We start from the raw sequence: 13,198 nt of genomic DNA on the forward strand, positions 1-13,198 counted from the left end.
ACAGTAACTAACTTTTACAAAGATTCGAATCTCAGAACCTTCAACTTTGAATATCAGCTGTTAAACAACTGATTTTTGATGACAAGTTTACCATTAGATCAGCCTAGGTGGCTTATACTACTTCTTTCTTTTTCTTGTTTAGCCACTGGTAATTATTGTTCAGATAATACTTCCGAGGATGAATGAGGATGATATGTATGTATAAATATAAATGAAGTGTAATCTTGTACAGTCTCAGGTTGATCGTTCCTGAGATGTGTGGTTAATTGAAGCACAACCACCAAAGAACACTGGTATCCACGATCTAGTATTCAAATCCATGTAAAAATAACTGACTTTACTAGGACTTGAATGCTGGAACTCTCAACTTTCAAATCAGCTGATTTGGGAAGTGGGAAGACGCGTTCACCACTAGACCAACCCAGTGGGTTGGCTTATACTACTTGTAAAAAAAAGGTTATTCTTCAGAGATGTGTATACATCAGAGGTGTGTACTCCAGGCCAAGATCTAGACTGAGACTGAGACAAAGACTGAATATCTGCTTAAAAAATTGTAATAAACAGATTAAAAAGATTTTCAAAATGTTTTAAAATTATATGATATTCCAATTATATAATTATTTTTAAAAAATATCTTTTTAATTATGATCTTATAATCCTATAAATTCCATTACAAAATGAGATGATTGGTTTTGAACAAAATGAAAATTGTCGGCCTCTGTGGTGTGAGTGGTAGTGTCTCAGCCTTTCATTCAGAGGTCCCAGGTTCAAATCCCGGTCAGGCATGGCATTTTCACATGCTACTTGTCATTCACCTCATCCTTTGAAGCAATACCTAACGGTGGTCCTGGAGATTAAAAAAAAAAATTATCTAATTTGTAATAAACTACTGAAATAATTTTGTTGATTAAAAGAAAAAACAATAAATAAAATACAGTTTTACTATTTACACTGATCGAATTGAGAACCACTTCTATTCTTTTAAACTAAATAAAAAAGCCAATAACATTCAATAAAACTACATTGAATATTTTAATGCATATGCTGTCAATGGTATGTTTACTAAAAATTTTTTCTAGTTATGTCTAGCTAAGTAGAACCAACTACATACTAAATTAATGATAACCGAGTCAAAACTAATTCCGGTAATAAGATAATATGAGAAGTAGACAAATTTATAGAGATTTAATTACATGATGCATTTAAAAATATGTATTTTATATATTAAGTTCTTCAACAATGCACGGTTAACATTTATACATTTTATCATGTATATATATATATGATAATAAATAACGTACTACTTATTAAATAAAATATAGGATACCAATTTAACTGAAATGAAACTAAAGTTAAAATATTCTGTTTAGAACTTCCTCTACATTACAGAACAATACGTAATCAGGAAATTCTTCAACCGTAAAAGAAGAATTTAATACTATCATCATCACAATAAAAAATTTAAACAATAATAATTATTATTATTATTATTTTATTTAACTTTTAATTAGAGAAAATAATTAATGAAAGATTATATAAAACAAATAGGAGGAACTTATAATAACTATTTTTTGATTATTTTGTAATTTATTTCAAGGAAACAAATATTTTGAATGATATCATTTTTATTTAAATCTATTTTAAAAATAGCTTTTATAAAGAATGAAAGAATATTTTCTAATACGTATAAGTAAAATAATTATGAGTTTAATTGTATTATTAATTTGTAAATGGAATCAGAAATAAGTTACGATTGCAATGTTTTACATTAAGTATAATTACTGATAATTTATTTCTGGTTTAACCAATTAACTTAAAATATTTTTAATAATTAATCTGTAATTAATTTTTTTTTGTAGTAATTTTCATTTCCTTTCTATAACAAGATAGAATAAATATGTTAATAAAACATTCAGTTGTTAGAATGTGTACTAAAAAACATGCATTTCTATTAACAATCTGAAGGATGAATAATTTTTTTTATTTTGGGAATAAAAGAAAAACAGAGATCATTAAATTTATTGCAGTGATGGGGAAAATGGAAGCAGCAGCAAAAATATGTAATGAGTCATTATGGAGTTTAATATTACAAATAAGTTACATAATATTTTTTTTATGGATTCAATAATCAGATAAATCCTGTAGATTTCAATAAGGGACATTATTGCTAGGACATTATTGCTAGAAATGTTTTTTTTATTCTACTTGTATTCCCAATCCTTTTTGATAAAAATTTAATTCTTAATCTCATAAAGTTATTAGTAATAGCAATATGATCTTGTCTAAACTCACATTACTAATAGAGCATCTGTCAAACATAAGAATTTAAATCCAAATGAATCAATCACAGTGATTGGTGTAATGTGGCTCATTAGTTAAGAGGTTATATATTATAATGAAAATTGTAAAATTGATATACACCCTTAAAAATTTAAAAGTACATATAATTAACCCATAATTTACAAAAAATTAAAAATAATACTTTTTAAAAAAAATTTTGCTTTTCAAAAATGACATCAGATTAAAAAAAATTATAAAAACTTAACTCTTAATTTGGCATCAATTTTGACAATTCAAAATACAAAGAGGAATTAAAAATTAATAGGCATTATCATATTTTTTAGTTTTTTTATTTGCCATTTAATTTTTTTATAAAAGTTTATTTAATTGAATAGGTATTAGTTTTATTTAAAATAGGGGTAGACTTGAACAAACAGGATCAAGTCAAGAAAGTGATCTGTTTATCTCTCCAACAGGCTTTGAGGTGAGCTGAAAGCTGTGCAGATTGGTGATGTGTAGTCAATGGGGTCATGATGTTGAGTAGAATGACTGATAAGAAGGGGTAGACCAACAAAAACCTCCCATATGAAAATAGCTTACAAGAAATGGAAATGCAAGAAACATTGCCTGATTGCAAGAAAAAAGAAAAATGTACAGAAACAATATAAAGAGATTGCTATCAAATGTAAAGATGTTTTGAATGCGGGAATATGTATTATTGTTTTTACTCTTAACGTTTTCAAATACTTTTCTTGAATTTTCACGTGAAAATACTTTAAATTCAACAATGACACTAAGTTATGTGTCATTAAACTATGTAATGATGATAAAAATAACAGTAAAACAATAATATCAAATCATTCATATAAATAATCTAATTTTTGGTTTAAGAAAATTTTATTCAAATTATTTGATAAAATATACTCCAGAGATACTTCCTCTACAAAATAAAAAAAGAATCATCAAAATTTTCTATTTGGTGAATGGATAAAGTTTAAAGATAAAAAGGCATACGATTCAAATTGAGATCTTTTTTGAAGATAAACTTACAGCTAAAATTACAGAACATAGGTTCTAAAACACCTGAAGCATCTCATAGAATAGAATTCTAGGTACTGAAGTTTATGAAACAAGGAAGAAATGCTAACAACTCAAATCACATTATGAATAAGGCCATATTATGAATAGGAACCAATCTTAATTCCCTGAAGTAGTTTAAGTACATAATTTTAACATTTACTAATGATTAATGACCAACTGATGTGGTCATTAATCATTAGTAAATGACCAGCGATACTAAAAAATCCAATTAAAAAAGAAAATGTTTGTATGATTTGTATTTGTTGGTAATGAGCATTGTTCCTCTTGACATTGGCGAATCAACATATCATCTACATGCTTTTTTATCATTGTTTAACTATTCTTCCAGGATTCTATTCTAATCTAATCTTTTTTTTCTGATGTCTACCGACATAAATACATTTGTATTTCATCTATAGTCTTACCACAATTTATTTTAATTTAAAACCTGGTATGTTATAATGATTAGGATGTAAGTTTGTCAAGGAAAGAAATGTAACTTTTAACTGTGTTTGTTTACTCATTTTACTATACATTTAAGTCACTAGGATTTATTTTTGTTACTGCATCAGGAGTGTGTTGCTAAAGACTCAATAAGACCCTAATGTCAAACATAAAATATTTGTAATTGTAACAGCTGTAGTATACTGACTAAATCACAAAGTAACTCCCAAAAATGCAATTATTTTATTCAAGAACAAACAATATTCCATGCTATGCACATCAGTGAAAAGTAAAGTAATTTTTTTTTTGCTAGATGAACTAATTCTTTATTCCACCACAGAAGTTGTGAAGTTTGTATGTGGGAATATGGGGATGGAATTTTATGGAGTATGAAAAATGACATACCTAACTGGGATTTAAACATGGAACCTGTGGATGAAAGGCCAAGATGCTACCATTCCTCCACAAAGATTAACAATTGATTTGTCATTGCCTTCTTCACTGTGCTGATTATTTTTTTTGTTACACATGCCAAGCCCACTGAAATGCAGGGAATAATAAAATTTACTAGCTTCATTCAGTTCACAACAGGGACTGGCTGTACAGTAAATGAACTCTGATGCTTTTTATAACATCTCTGCTTTACACATAATGTAACCATTACAATACAGGAATGAGTTGTATAAATAGTCAATTAGTGAAGTCTTTTTTCTTCTTAAAACAATATTTTAAATAGTGTTCCTAAACAATGTTGTCAAATTCTAGTAAGTAATGTTCATGCAGATAGAAAGAAAAAAGTGTAATCAGCATATGTCAGAAAATAAATTTATTTCCAAAATTTTTTTCATACGAATTCATATCTCAAAAATAGAGTGAGTATTTTAATGAAATTTGTTACATAAATTTAAACTGCCATTGTTTATGAAATAAATGTACTGGAATTATATTTCTAAATTTAAAAATGGCAACCATGAATTTTTACATTATTAATACCTAATTAAATATCGGTTATGTCAAATTACATCTTATTACATAAAACCATATAGATTTTATTGTGAATAAAATACTGTATTTGTAAATATGATTTCAAACAACAGAGTTATGGCGGAAACCAGAAGTAATTTTCTGCTAGTTTTCACTTATTCAAATAAGAAAAATCAACAAACAACAATTTTGCAATACTTTTCCTTTATAGCTATGCTTCTGTAGCAGTAATAGGGCTATAGCCAAGAAAGTAAAAATTATTAATTTTAAAGCCAATAATTATCAATTTTTAAAACTGTAGTTTATTTTTAAATAAGTAGTAGCTCTTTTCTGCTATACTAGCTATAATGGTAAAATATAATAATGATCAGCCAACATTTTGGGTGTCAGAATTGTTTCTTATTGAAATAAATGAACACTGGCTTAAAATTATTTCTTCTGGTTTCCACCATAACTAATCTGTTTGAAACTATACTTAAATAAATGTAGATAGGAAGTATATCAAAATAATATCAATGTTTTTAGACCAACATAAATAAAATAAAAAAACCCAAAAAGTTAAATAAATTTCTAAAAGATGTGTGTTGACCTGCATTTTTCTAATATCTCCAGAATGGTTGAATGGCTCAAGATAAATTTTTCGAAAATGGTTAAAAAAATTTCTATAAAAGGGGTATTGGTGATATCAAATGTTAGACAAAATTAAAATAAGGTAAGGGTAGTTTTCGCAATTTTGATTTTTTTTTTACTTTTTGTGTAGTGGTTGCAGAAAATAGAGGATTTATATCATGAAAGTACATATCAAGTTATTTGAAAATCTAAAATTTTAAGCTGACCGGATTTAGGATTGTGGAATTATTGACTCATATCTCGATAACCTTTAACCAAGAAAGTTGAAATTTGGTGCAAGTATTTGGTTATTTATATCCCAGCTTTGGCTTGGATTCAATCGCATCGTAGAGGGGTACACAGTACCGATACTTATTTTTTAGTAAACTACAATAATTTTTTAGTCTTGTTAAATAACATTGCACCACAAATTTTGAATGGGAGCCATGCTTTAAATATACATTTTTTAAACTTTACTTTTCAAATGTGAACTGCATCTACTCGTATTATTATTGTATATAGCCGGCCTCTGTGGAGCGAGTGATAACGTCTCCGCCTTTCATCCGGAGGTCCCGGGCTCGAATCCCGGTCAGGCATGGCATTTTCACACGCTACAAAAATTGTCATTCGTCTCATCCTCTGAAGTAATACCTAACGGTGGTCCCGGAGCTACTACCGTAAACTATTACTGTTTATATCATGGAATCTTTAAAAAAAGAGATCCAACTTAAGAATTTAAAAAAAAAAGATTATTTTTTATACTTATCTCTTTTTCAGGTTGTAGTGTTATTTAAAATGTTATATGAGGTACCTTTCCAGCAAGTGCATCAAATGGGACTCAACATTTTTAGTACAAAAATTATTTTTTTTTAGCAGTATAAAATTTTGATGATAAAAATCCATTCTGTCAAGGGGGTCACAACTGGGATCCAAGTTGTACTTAATATTTTGCTGATATTTTTCGCAATTGTAGGTTAAATCTGCCTCCTGTATCTGATCAACCAAACCAATAAAACGTTTTTCATAATTATTATTAATAATAATGTAAATAAATTAATTGGAAAATAATAATTCATTATTTAGGTCACGTAAGTATTAGATAAATTATAAATATAAAATAAAAAATGGATATGTTGAAAATCATACTAATTATTTTAATACAAATACATGAAATAACGTTAAGTAAATTAAATATAAAAAATTACAAAAAAGTAATTCACAATTCAGAAGCCCCAATTGAAGATTATTTTTGTTAAACGGGATGCATATAAGTTGTATTTTTTTACCAAGTTTTCGAAAAAAAGTATAGTGTTACATTCGGTCGCATGGTGGGAATGGGGAGTGAAAATGAATTTTCTATACTTTTTAAAGTATTAAAATACTCTATACTTAAATTGTTGCTTCCTTATGTATTTATTTATAGGCCAGCTATAACATTTTGTGGTTCGAAAATTCCGAAAAATTCTATAAATTTCATCGAAATTTAGATACGCTGTAGATAATTATATATATATATATATATATTACTTTTCTGTCTATCTCTATAGCAGAGCTATGCTGAAGAAGAGAAAGTATTGTAATTGGTCCAATTTGTGCATATATGCAGTTTTCACCGAATCTTGACGTTTTGACACCTAAGGAACCCAAAAAAATGGACGGAAATTTCTGGATGTTTGTACGTACGTGTGTGTTCGGTGTCTCACACCTTATATCTCCAGAACTATTGGACCGATTTTGATCAAACTTGGTCAGATTACTTATGTATACGGGATATTGATGTCATTAAATTTTTAACTTAAAAGGTAGAGGGAGTGAGGCTGTAGAGTAAGGTCACCCTCAGTATCTCGAGATTTCGCCGAATTAAGGTCTGATTTTTCTTAGGTTCATTTGTTAACAATTAAAAAATATTTCCAAAAAAAAATTTCAAAGTTACTTCCCCACCCCAAAAAATGCTCTATGCTAAGTGGGTATACTGTGCCAATAGTACACTCTGTCACCACAAGGAGCAATATTGTATTTAAATAAAATGATAAATTTTTTTAATTAAGTTGTGTGCTTGTGTAGTTAGACAAAGAAGTATTTTGAAGTGTATTTCTGCATAGATGTGGTTCATGAAATTACCAAAAAGTTTGGAAGTACTTAAAATATGAGCTAGGACAAAGAAAATTAAATGGTCAGAAAAAATTAAAAACAAAAAAGTAATAAGTAGAATGAATGAGAATAGATGATTAATAGGAATAATTCAGATTAGAAAAGCTAACCGATTGTAACATATCACGAGAGGAGGATTAATTAAAATATTTTGCTGCTAGAAGATGCATCAGCACATCATTAGTTCTATAAATCTTTAGATGTAAAAAAGAGATCTGTAAATGAATAAAAATTATCACAAATTTATATGGAGGTGGAAAAATTTTGTTGAAAATGCAGAAGATGAAGACAGATGTGCCCAAAGGGATCTGCTCCTTCTGTATGGTGATGTTAATGAAAAATTAGACATGATTTATTCAATAATATAAAACAAAATATTCCTTTTATCAAAACCGCAATTATTTTATTAAATCTGTTAAGTTTATGATAGTCTAATTGATAAAAAATTTATTTAGTAAAGTTTTTCAACTTATTAATATCAAGAAAACATATTTGCACATGAATAAATTATTTTACTGTATATACTGTCCTGTTCTAGAATGATATTTCACTTCCAGAGTTTTATACAATTATTATATCAAAGTTTATGTACTACTTGTGTGTTTCTATTTGTTTATATGTGTATATCGTAGAGTATGTGAGAATATTCTTCATCATGCATATGAATAAGTTTATTTATAATATATGTTTGCACAATAATATTTATTTCTGAACGTGAGAATATTTTTATTTACCATGGAAATAAAATATGACTTATGACTTAAGTTATCCCGTATCCAGAATTTCCTCTTAATTTATTGTTTTATTTTTTCTAAAAAAATGTATACTCTTTTAAGTCAGAACTGACATATTTAATAAGCCGAATATATTTTTTCATTTGGAAATTCTTTTGGAGAGAAAATTTTTGGTAGAAAAAAATTTGTTATTTTCAGACACTATTAACTTAAAAAAAGTGGGTAATTTTCTAAATCAGGGGCTGATCATAAATTAGATAAGGATAAAATTATGGTTTTTAGTTACCCTCTCTACAAATGACTTCTATCAGATTTTACAAGTTCCCATTTTCCAAATTAAGTAATATTTAATCTGAGAATAAAAAAAATTACTTAACAAAGAAATATTTTTGATAAAAATTTGAATTATTTTAATTTTTCTTAATTATTTATTCATTTATTGTAACACACAAGTAACAATAACAAAGGAATTTCTATTTTTGAATTTATAAAAATTGTCCTATTAGTTAATTTTTTTTTTTTATATTTATAGAAGTAAATAATATAAAAGGGAAAATTTACTTTTTATTTATTTTTCTTATGAAAGAAGTAATATAAGCAAAGGAAACTGTCAAGTACTCGTATTAGCTTACTAGGAAACCAGTTTAATTTTGTTTTTTGGATCATCATTTAACTGATTTGATAAATTCTGTTGTATTCTGCCCATGATATTCATTTATAATATACTCGTATTTATTACATCTCACATTCTCAATTAATTTTTTTATAGATTTCATTCTTTTTATTTCTGTACACCTTCCCTAAAGTTTTTACCTTTTCCATCAAGTTAACCAGGATATTTTAATATATGACCAATCAACATAATTCATGTGCCTCTTTACAAGATTCTGTCACAAAGTTCTCTCCTTTCTTATTTATTTTAAGATGCTTTTGTTTTTAATTTTATCTACATTAATTTTTAACCACAGCATCCTCCTGTAATATTAAATTTCAAATGCCTGTACGTTTCCCTTTCTGCTTTTTCTACTGTCCATGTTTTGATTAGTTCTATTCTCCACACAGATTAAAAAAAAATTTTTTCTAACTTTTAGATACTGGCAAATTTTTATTGTACATAAAAACTATCCTTGATTGTGCTAATAAAAATATAAAGCCAATTTGCAAAACTACAATGTGTACATTTTTTAAAATCAACAATACTTCTCACTTGTAGTAAAAATGTTATTTATTTTTAAACCATTAAAATTGGGAAATTTTAAATATCAGATGTATTTTTTAATAAAAACCTACATAATTCTTTTACTTATTTTAAAATATACTTCATATTATTACATCCACTATTAATTATAGAAAAATGTATTTTTTATTTTTATCAGTTTTTTTTACACAAGATTTTATGTATATATTCCTAGCTGAAATTGAATATGTATTAACATATTTTAGATAAAAATTAAATCAAATCAAATAAATTTTTAAACAAGCTTATAATTATTTTTGCTACATTTTACCTATATTTCTTTTATTTCAAAATTATAATTTTGCTATAAAATTGTTTTAAAGTCATTTATTATGATTAAATTTCTACTTCAAAAAACCTACAACCTGGGATCTTAGGTAACCTTCTTAGTGATCTATAATTTCTCTCTCCCATTTAATTATGAGATGAACTAAGATTTTATACCCTCTCCTCCTCGTGGTTATGATTTATTGGATAATTATCGTATGAATAGTTATTTTATGCTTTTGTCAATATGAAAATTTATGTCTGTGTAAGGGCAAATAGTTAATATTCATACTGAAACTAGTCCTACTGTTCTGTAAAATTACTCTGTAATAAATGATAAGAGAATGCAGTTACTTCCCTATCCAGAGAAGTACAACATTGTAGAAACATCAGGTAGAAAGGGATGAAATTTACCATTTTACTCAGGAAATATATTTAATAAATCAAAACCAAAAGTGTGGTTTGTGTGTATGATTAATGTTTGTCTTCTTAAATATCATAATAGGAGCATTAATATAAGTTTTCCGAGGTATTTATTTATTTTTAATTATTATAAATTCCATCATCATGGAAGATTCAAGGCTTCTGAAAAAGCTGGTACAATACAATCTCAACTCGAAAAACACCAAGACAGAATGCAAATGGATCAGAGAAATAAGAGAGGATCGGATCAGAAGACACTACAGACAATATAAAATTAAATAAAACAAATCAAGGACAAAAACACTTGCTTCACACTCACAAGAAAGAAACTCACAACATGAACATTTTCAACACCAGAAAGGGCACAGAGATCGGAACGTATGAAAAAGTACTGGGTGGACCACAAGGCCCAAACAGTCCCTTCGAAGAGACTTGGATAATGGACTGACTAAATTGGTCATGTATGATCATAAAAAATGAAAAAACTATTCCATTATTGGAAAGAAAAAAAAACGAAACAGGTAATGTTTAAAAGTGTCTGTCACTGTGGAATGACAGATTCTTTTTCTTTAATCTAAAATTTTCTGATTTTGAATCCTGTTTAGGCTTGTCATTTTTGAATATGCAAAATTACTTCTCATGTTTTATATATATAAAAACAAAAAAAAAAAACTATAATTGGGTAATCAGCCAGTAGTTTTTAAGACTAAATAAATAAATAAATTTACCCCTCCCCCCCATGATAGGGTAAATGTAAAGTGGTAAAAAAATAATAATTCTTTGTAAAAAAAACTGTAAACAAAAATTTTTTTAAATTTATTTGATATTATTCTATTTAATGTAAATTTAATTCTATTATTTTTGTAATGTTATTCATGATTGATTCAAATCATTCAGTTCATACTAAGTTCACAGTTCATTAATTGAATTCATTAAAGGTTTTACTTCAACCGACAAATCTCCACTACTACATATATATATTTAGAGATCTTTTAAGATGGAATGTATCTTAAAACCTTTTCAGTTATGCCAAGAAACATGGGTAAAAATTTGGTTGTGACTGATGAAGTAGTTTTTTGGTTTATCTCGAACAAATAAAAAATCTTTTCCTCTTTATATAATAGTATAGATATCAGTAGGAAGAAAAAAAAAAGTTAAGCACAATTAAATTTTTTTTCTTTAACTGATGGATTATTTCATTAAAGAAGCTTAGAAAGAAGCTTGTGTATGGGAATAAGTGAATGGAAATTTGTATTGAATGAAAATATGCCATTCCTGACAGAGATTCAAACCCAGGACCTTTAGATGAAAGATCGAAATTCTATCAATCCGCTATTGAAATCAGAAATATTTTTAAAAATAATAATTTTAAATTAAAAAAAAATTTCTTCCATCAACTTTTCTGATACAGCTGATGGAGTCATTTCTATCTTTCATTGTAAAGTTCTGGGTGGTAATGAGTGTGAATTTGCATTTTTGAGAGGAACAATATTCATTTAATATATTGGCTGATAAAGTAGACTAAATAATATTATGTAGAGAAAGAATGATTTTCTGTTCCTAACAAGTGTAATGTCATTATCAAGTTTGCATTACTTTTATATGTAAATATTTATTTTTTCTGATTTTTTTAATGAAAATAATGATTAAGAAAAAACAGAAATTTATTTATTATATTTTTTTTAGATAATTAATACATGTATTTATTGCATTTTTTATAAAAAGTTTGAAGTTTGTACACTGGAATATGTTATGGAAATTTTGAAGTGTATGAAAAATACCAAGTATCACTGATGTTTGAACCCAGTATTTTCCATATTAAAGGGTAGGTACTATCACTCCACACAAAGGTTGACATAACTATTTTTTATATGCAGCCTATCCCTGAATGAAGTTGCAAAATTTTAATGTTATCACAAGTCCATTTTATCTATTTCTTTTATTCAGATCCTTGTGCTAGGAATTGAATCCAGGCCCAGTTGAACAAGAAACTGTAAGTTCTATGTATTTATGCGCATGTTTTTATGGAAATGTTTTAAATATAATTATTATTACCTCATTATTTGGTATAATTTATATTAAAAACCATTATTGTTACTATAAATATTATTATTATATATTTAAAATTTAAAAAAAATAAATAAATAGGTAAAGTAAAGATAAGAAATTAATTTTTATACCAAAACATACTTATTGGATGATAATCACATGCTATTGAGAAAATAAGTACACTTTGTTTTTAGATATAAACTAAATAATTTGCTGTTTTATAAAAAATCTAATTTTTTTAATCTAATTGTTTTGGCAAAAACAGTTTTTTTTTAATGTGACAAAAGTTTATTATATATTTTAAAATATTTTATTTTACAAAAATAAAAAAAAAAAATTAAAAAACGTAATAAATGAATTTTTGCCATTAATTAATAATATATTTTATACAAATTATTTTCATTTTACTAAAAATTTATTTAATTAAAACTATTTTATCAATGAGATTAATTGAACTTACCTGTTGCATCATTCACAATGTTCTGCTGCACTCTCTTGTGTTGTTGCAATACAGAATTTTTTTATTTTTATTATTTAGGTACTGAAAGCAATGGTTCAACTGTTGACTGTTTTTATTTACAGTCTACCTTAAACTTATTTAATATTCTGAAGATCCTTGCTTTTATATACAATACCAGTTCCTGCTACATAACAAATACCGTCTTCAGAATACACACAACCACCTCCTTCTTTGACCTTGAAATTTGCTTTGCTTGAACTAGAGGTCAGTAACTTCCATGTAACTTTATATTATTTATATATATATTTTATGTACAAAATGTATGAACTTTTTTTTTAAATTGCCAATTTATCTAATGTTATTTGTGAAATTATTTAAAATAAAATTGTAATAAATGATTTTACAATAAATAAATTTAAAGAATTTATTTTTTAAATGCTTTTTATAACTCCCACTGTCTACACTTCCGGATCAACTGTT

The 13,198-nt window shown here is 26.5% G+C and overlaps 1 protein-coding gene across 6 annotated transcripts in view; it reads right to left on the reverse strand.

Moving 5' to 3' along the window:
- Positions 1-12,946, reverse strand: part of LOC142330991 (uncharacterized) — a 31,987-nt gene extending 19,041 nt beyond the window's left edge. For 5 of the 6 annotated variants that reach the window (XM_075376517.1, XM_075376518.1, XM_075376513.1 and 2 more), the window contains exon 1: positions 12,719-12,946. In XM_075376517.1, the coding sequence (XP_075232632.1) occupies positions 12,719-12,730 (12 nt within the window). In that variant the 5' untranslated portion in view covers positions 12,731-12,946. Of the gene's footprint in view, positions 1-6,208; positions 6,351-12,718 lie in introns of those variants that run through there. The other variant, XM_075376514.1, reaches the window with a different exon arrangement.
- Between the last annotated feature and the right edge of the window lie 252 nt (positions 12,947-13,198).

Source organism: Lycorma delicatula, chromosome 10 (genome assembly GCF_047948215.1).
Source record: "Lycorma delicatula isolate Av1 chromosome 10, ASM4794821v1, whole genome shotgun sequence".
Lineage (NCBI taxonomy): Eukaryota > Metazoa > Arthropoda > Insecta > Hemiptera > Fulgoridae > Lycorma > Lycorma delicatula.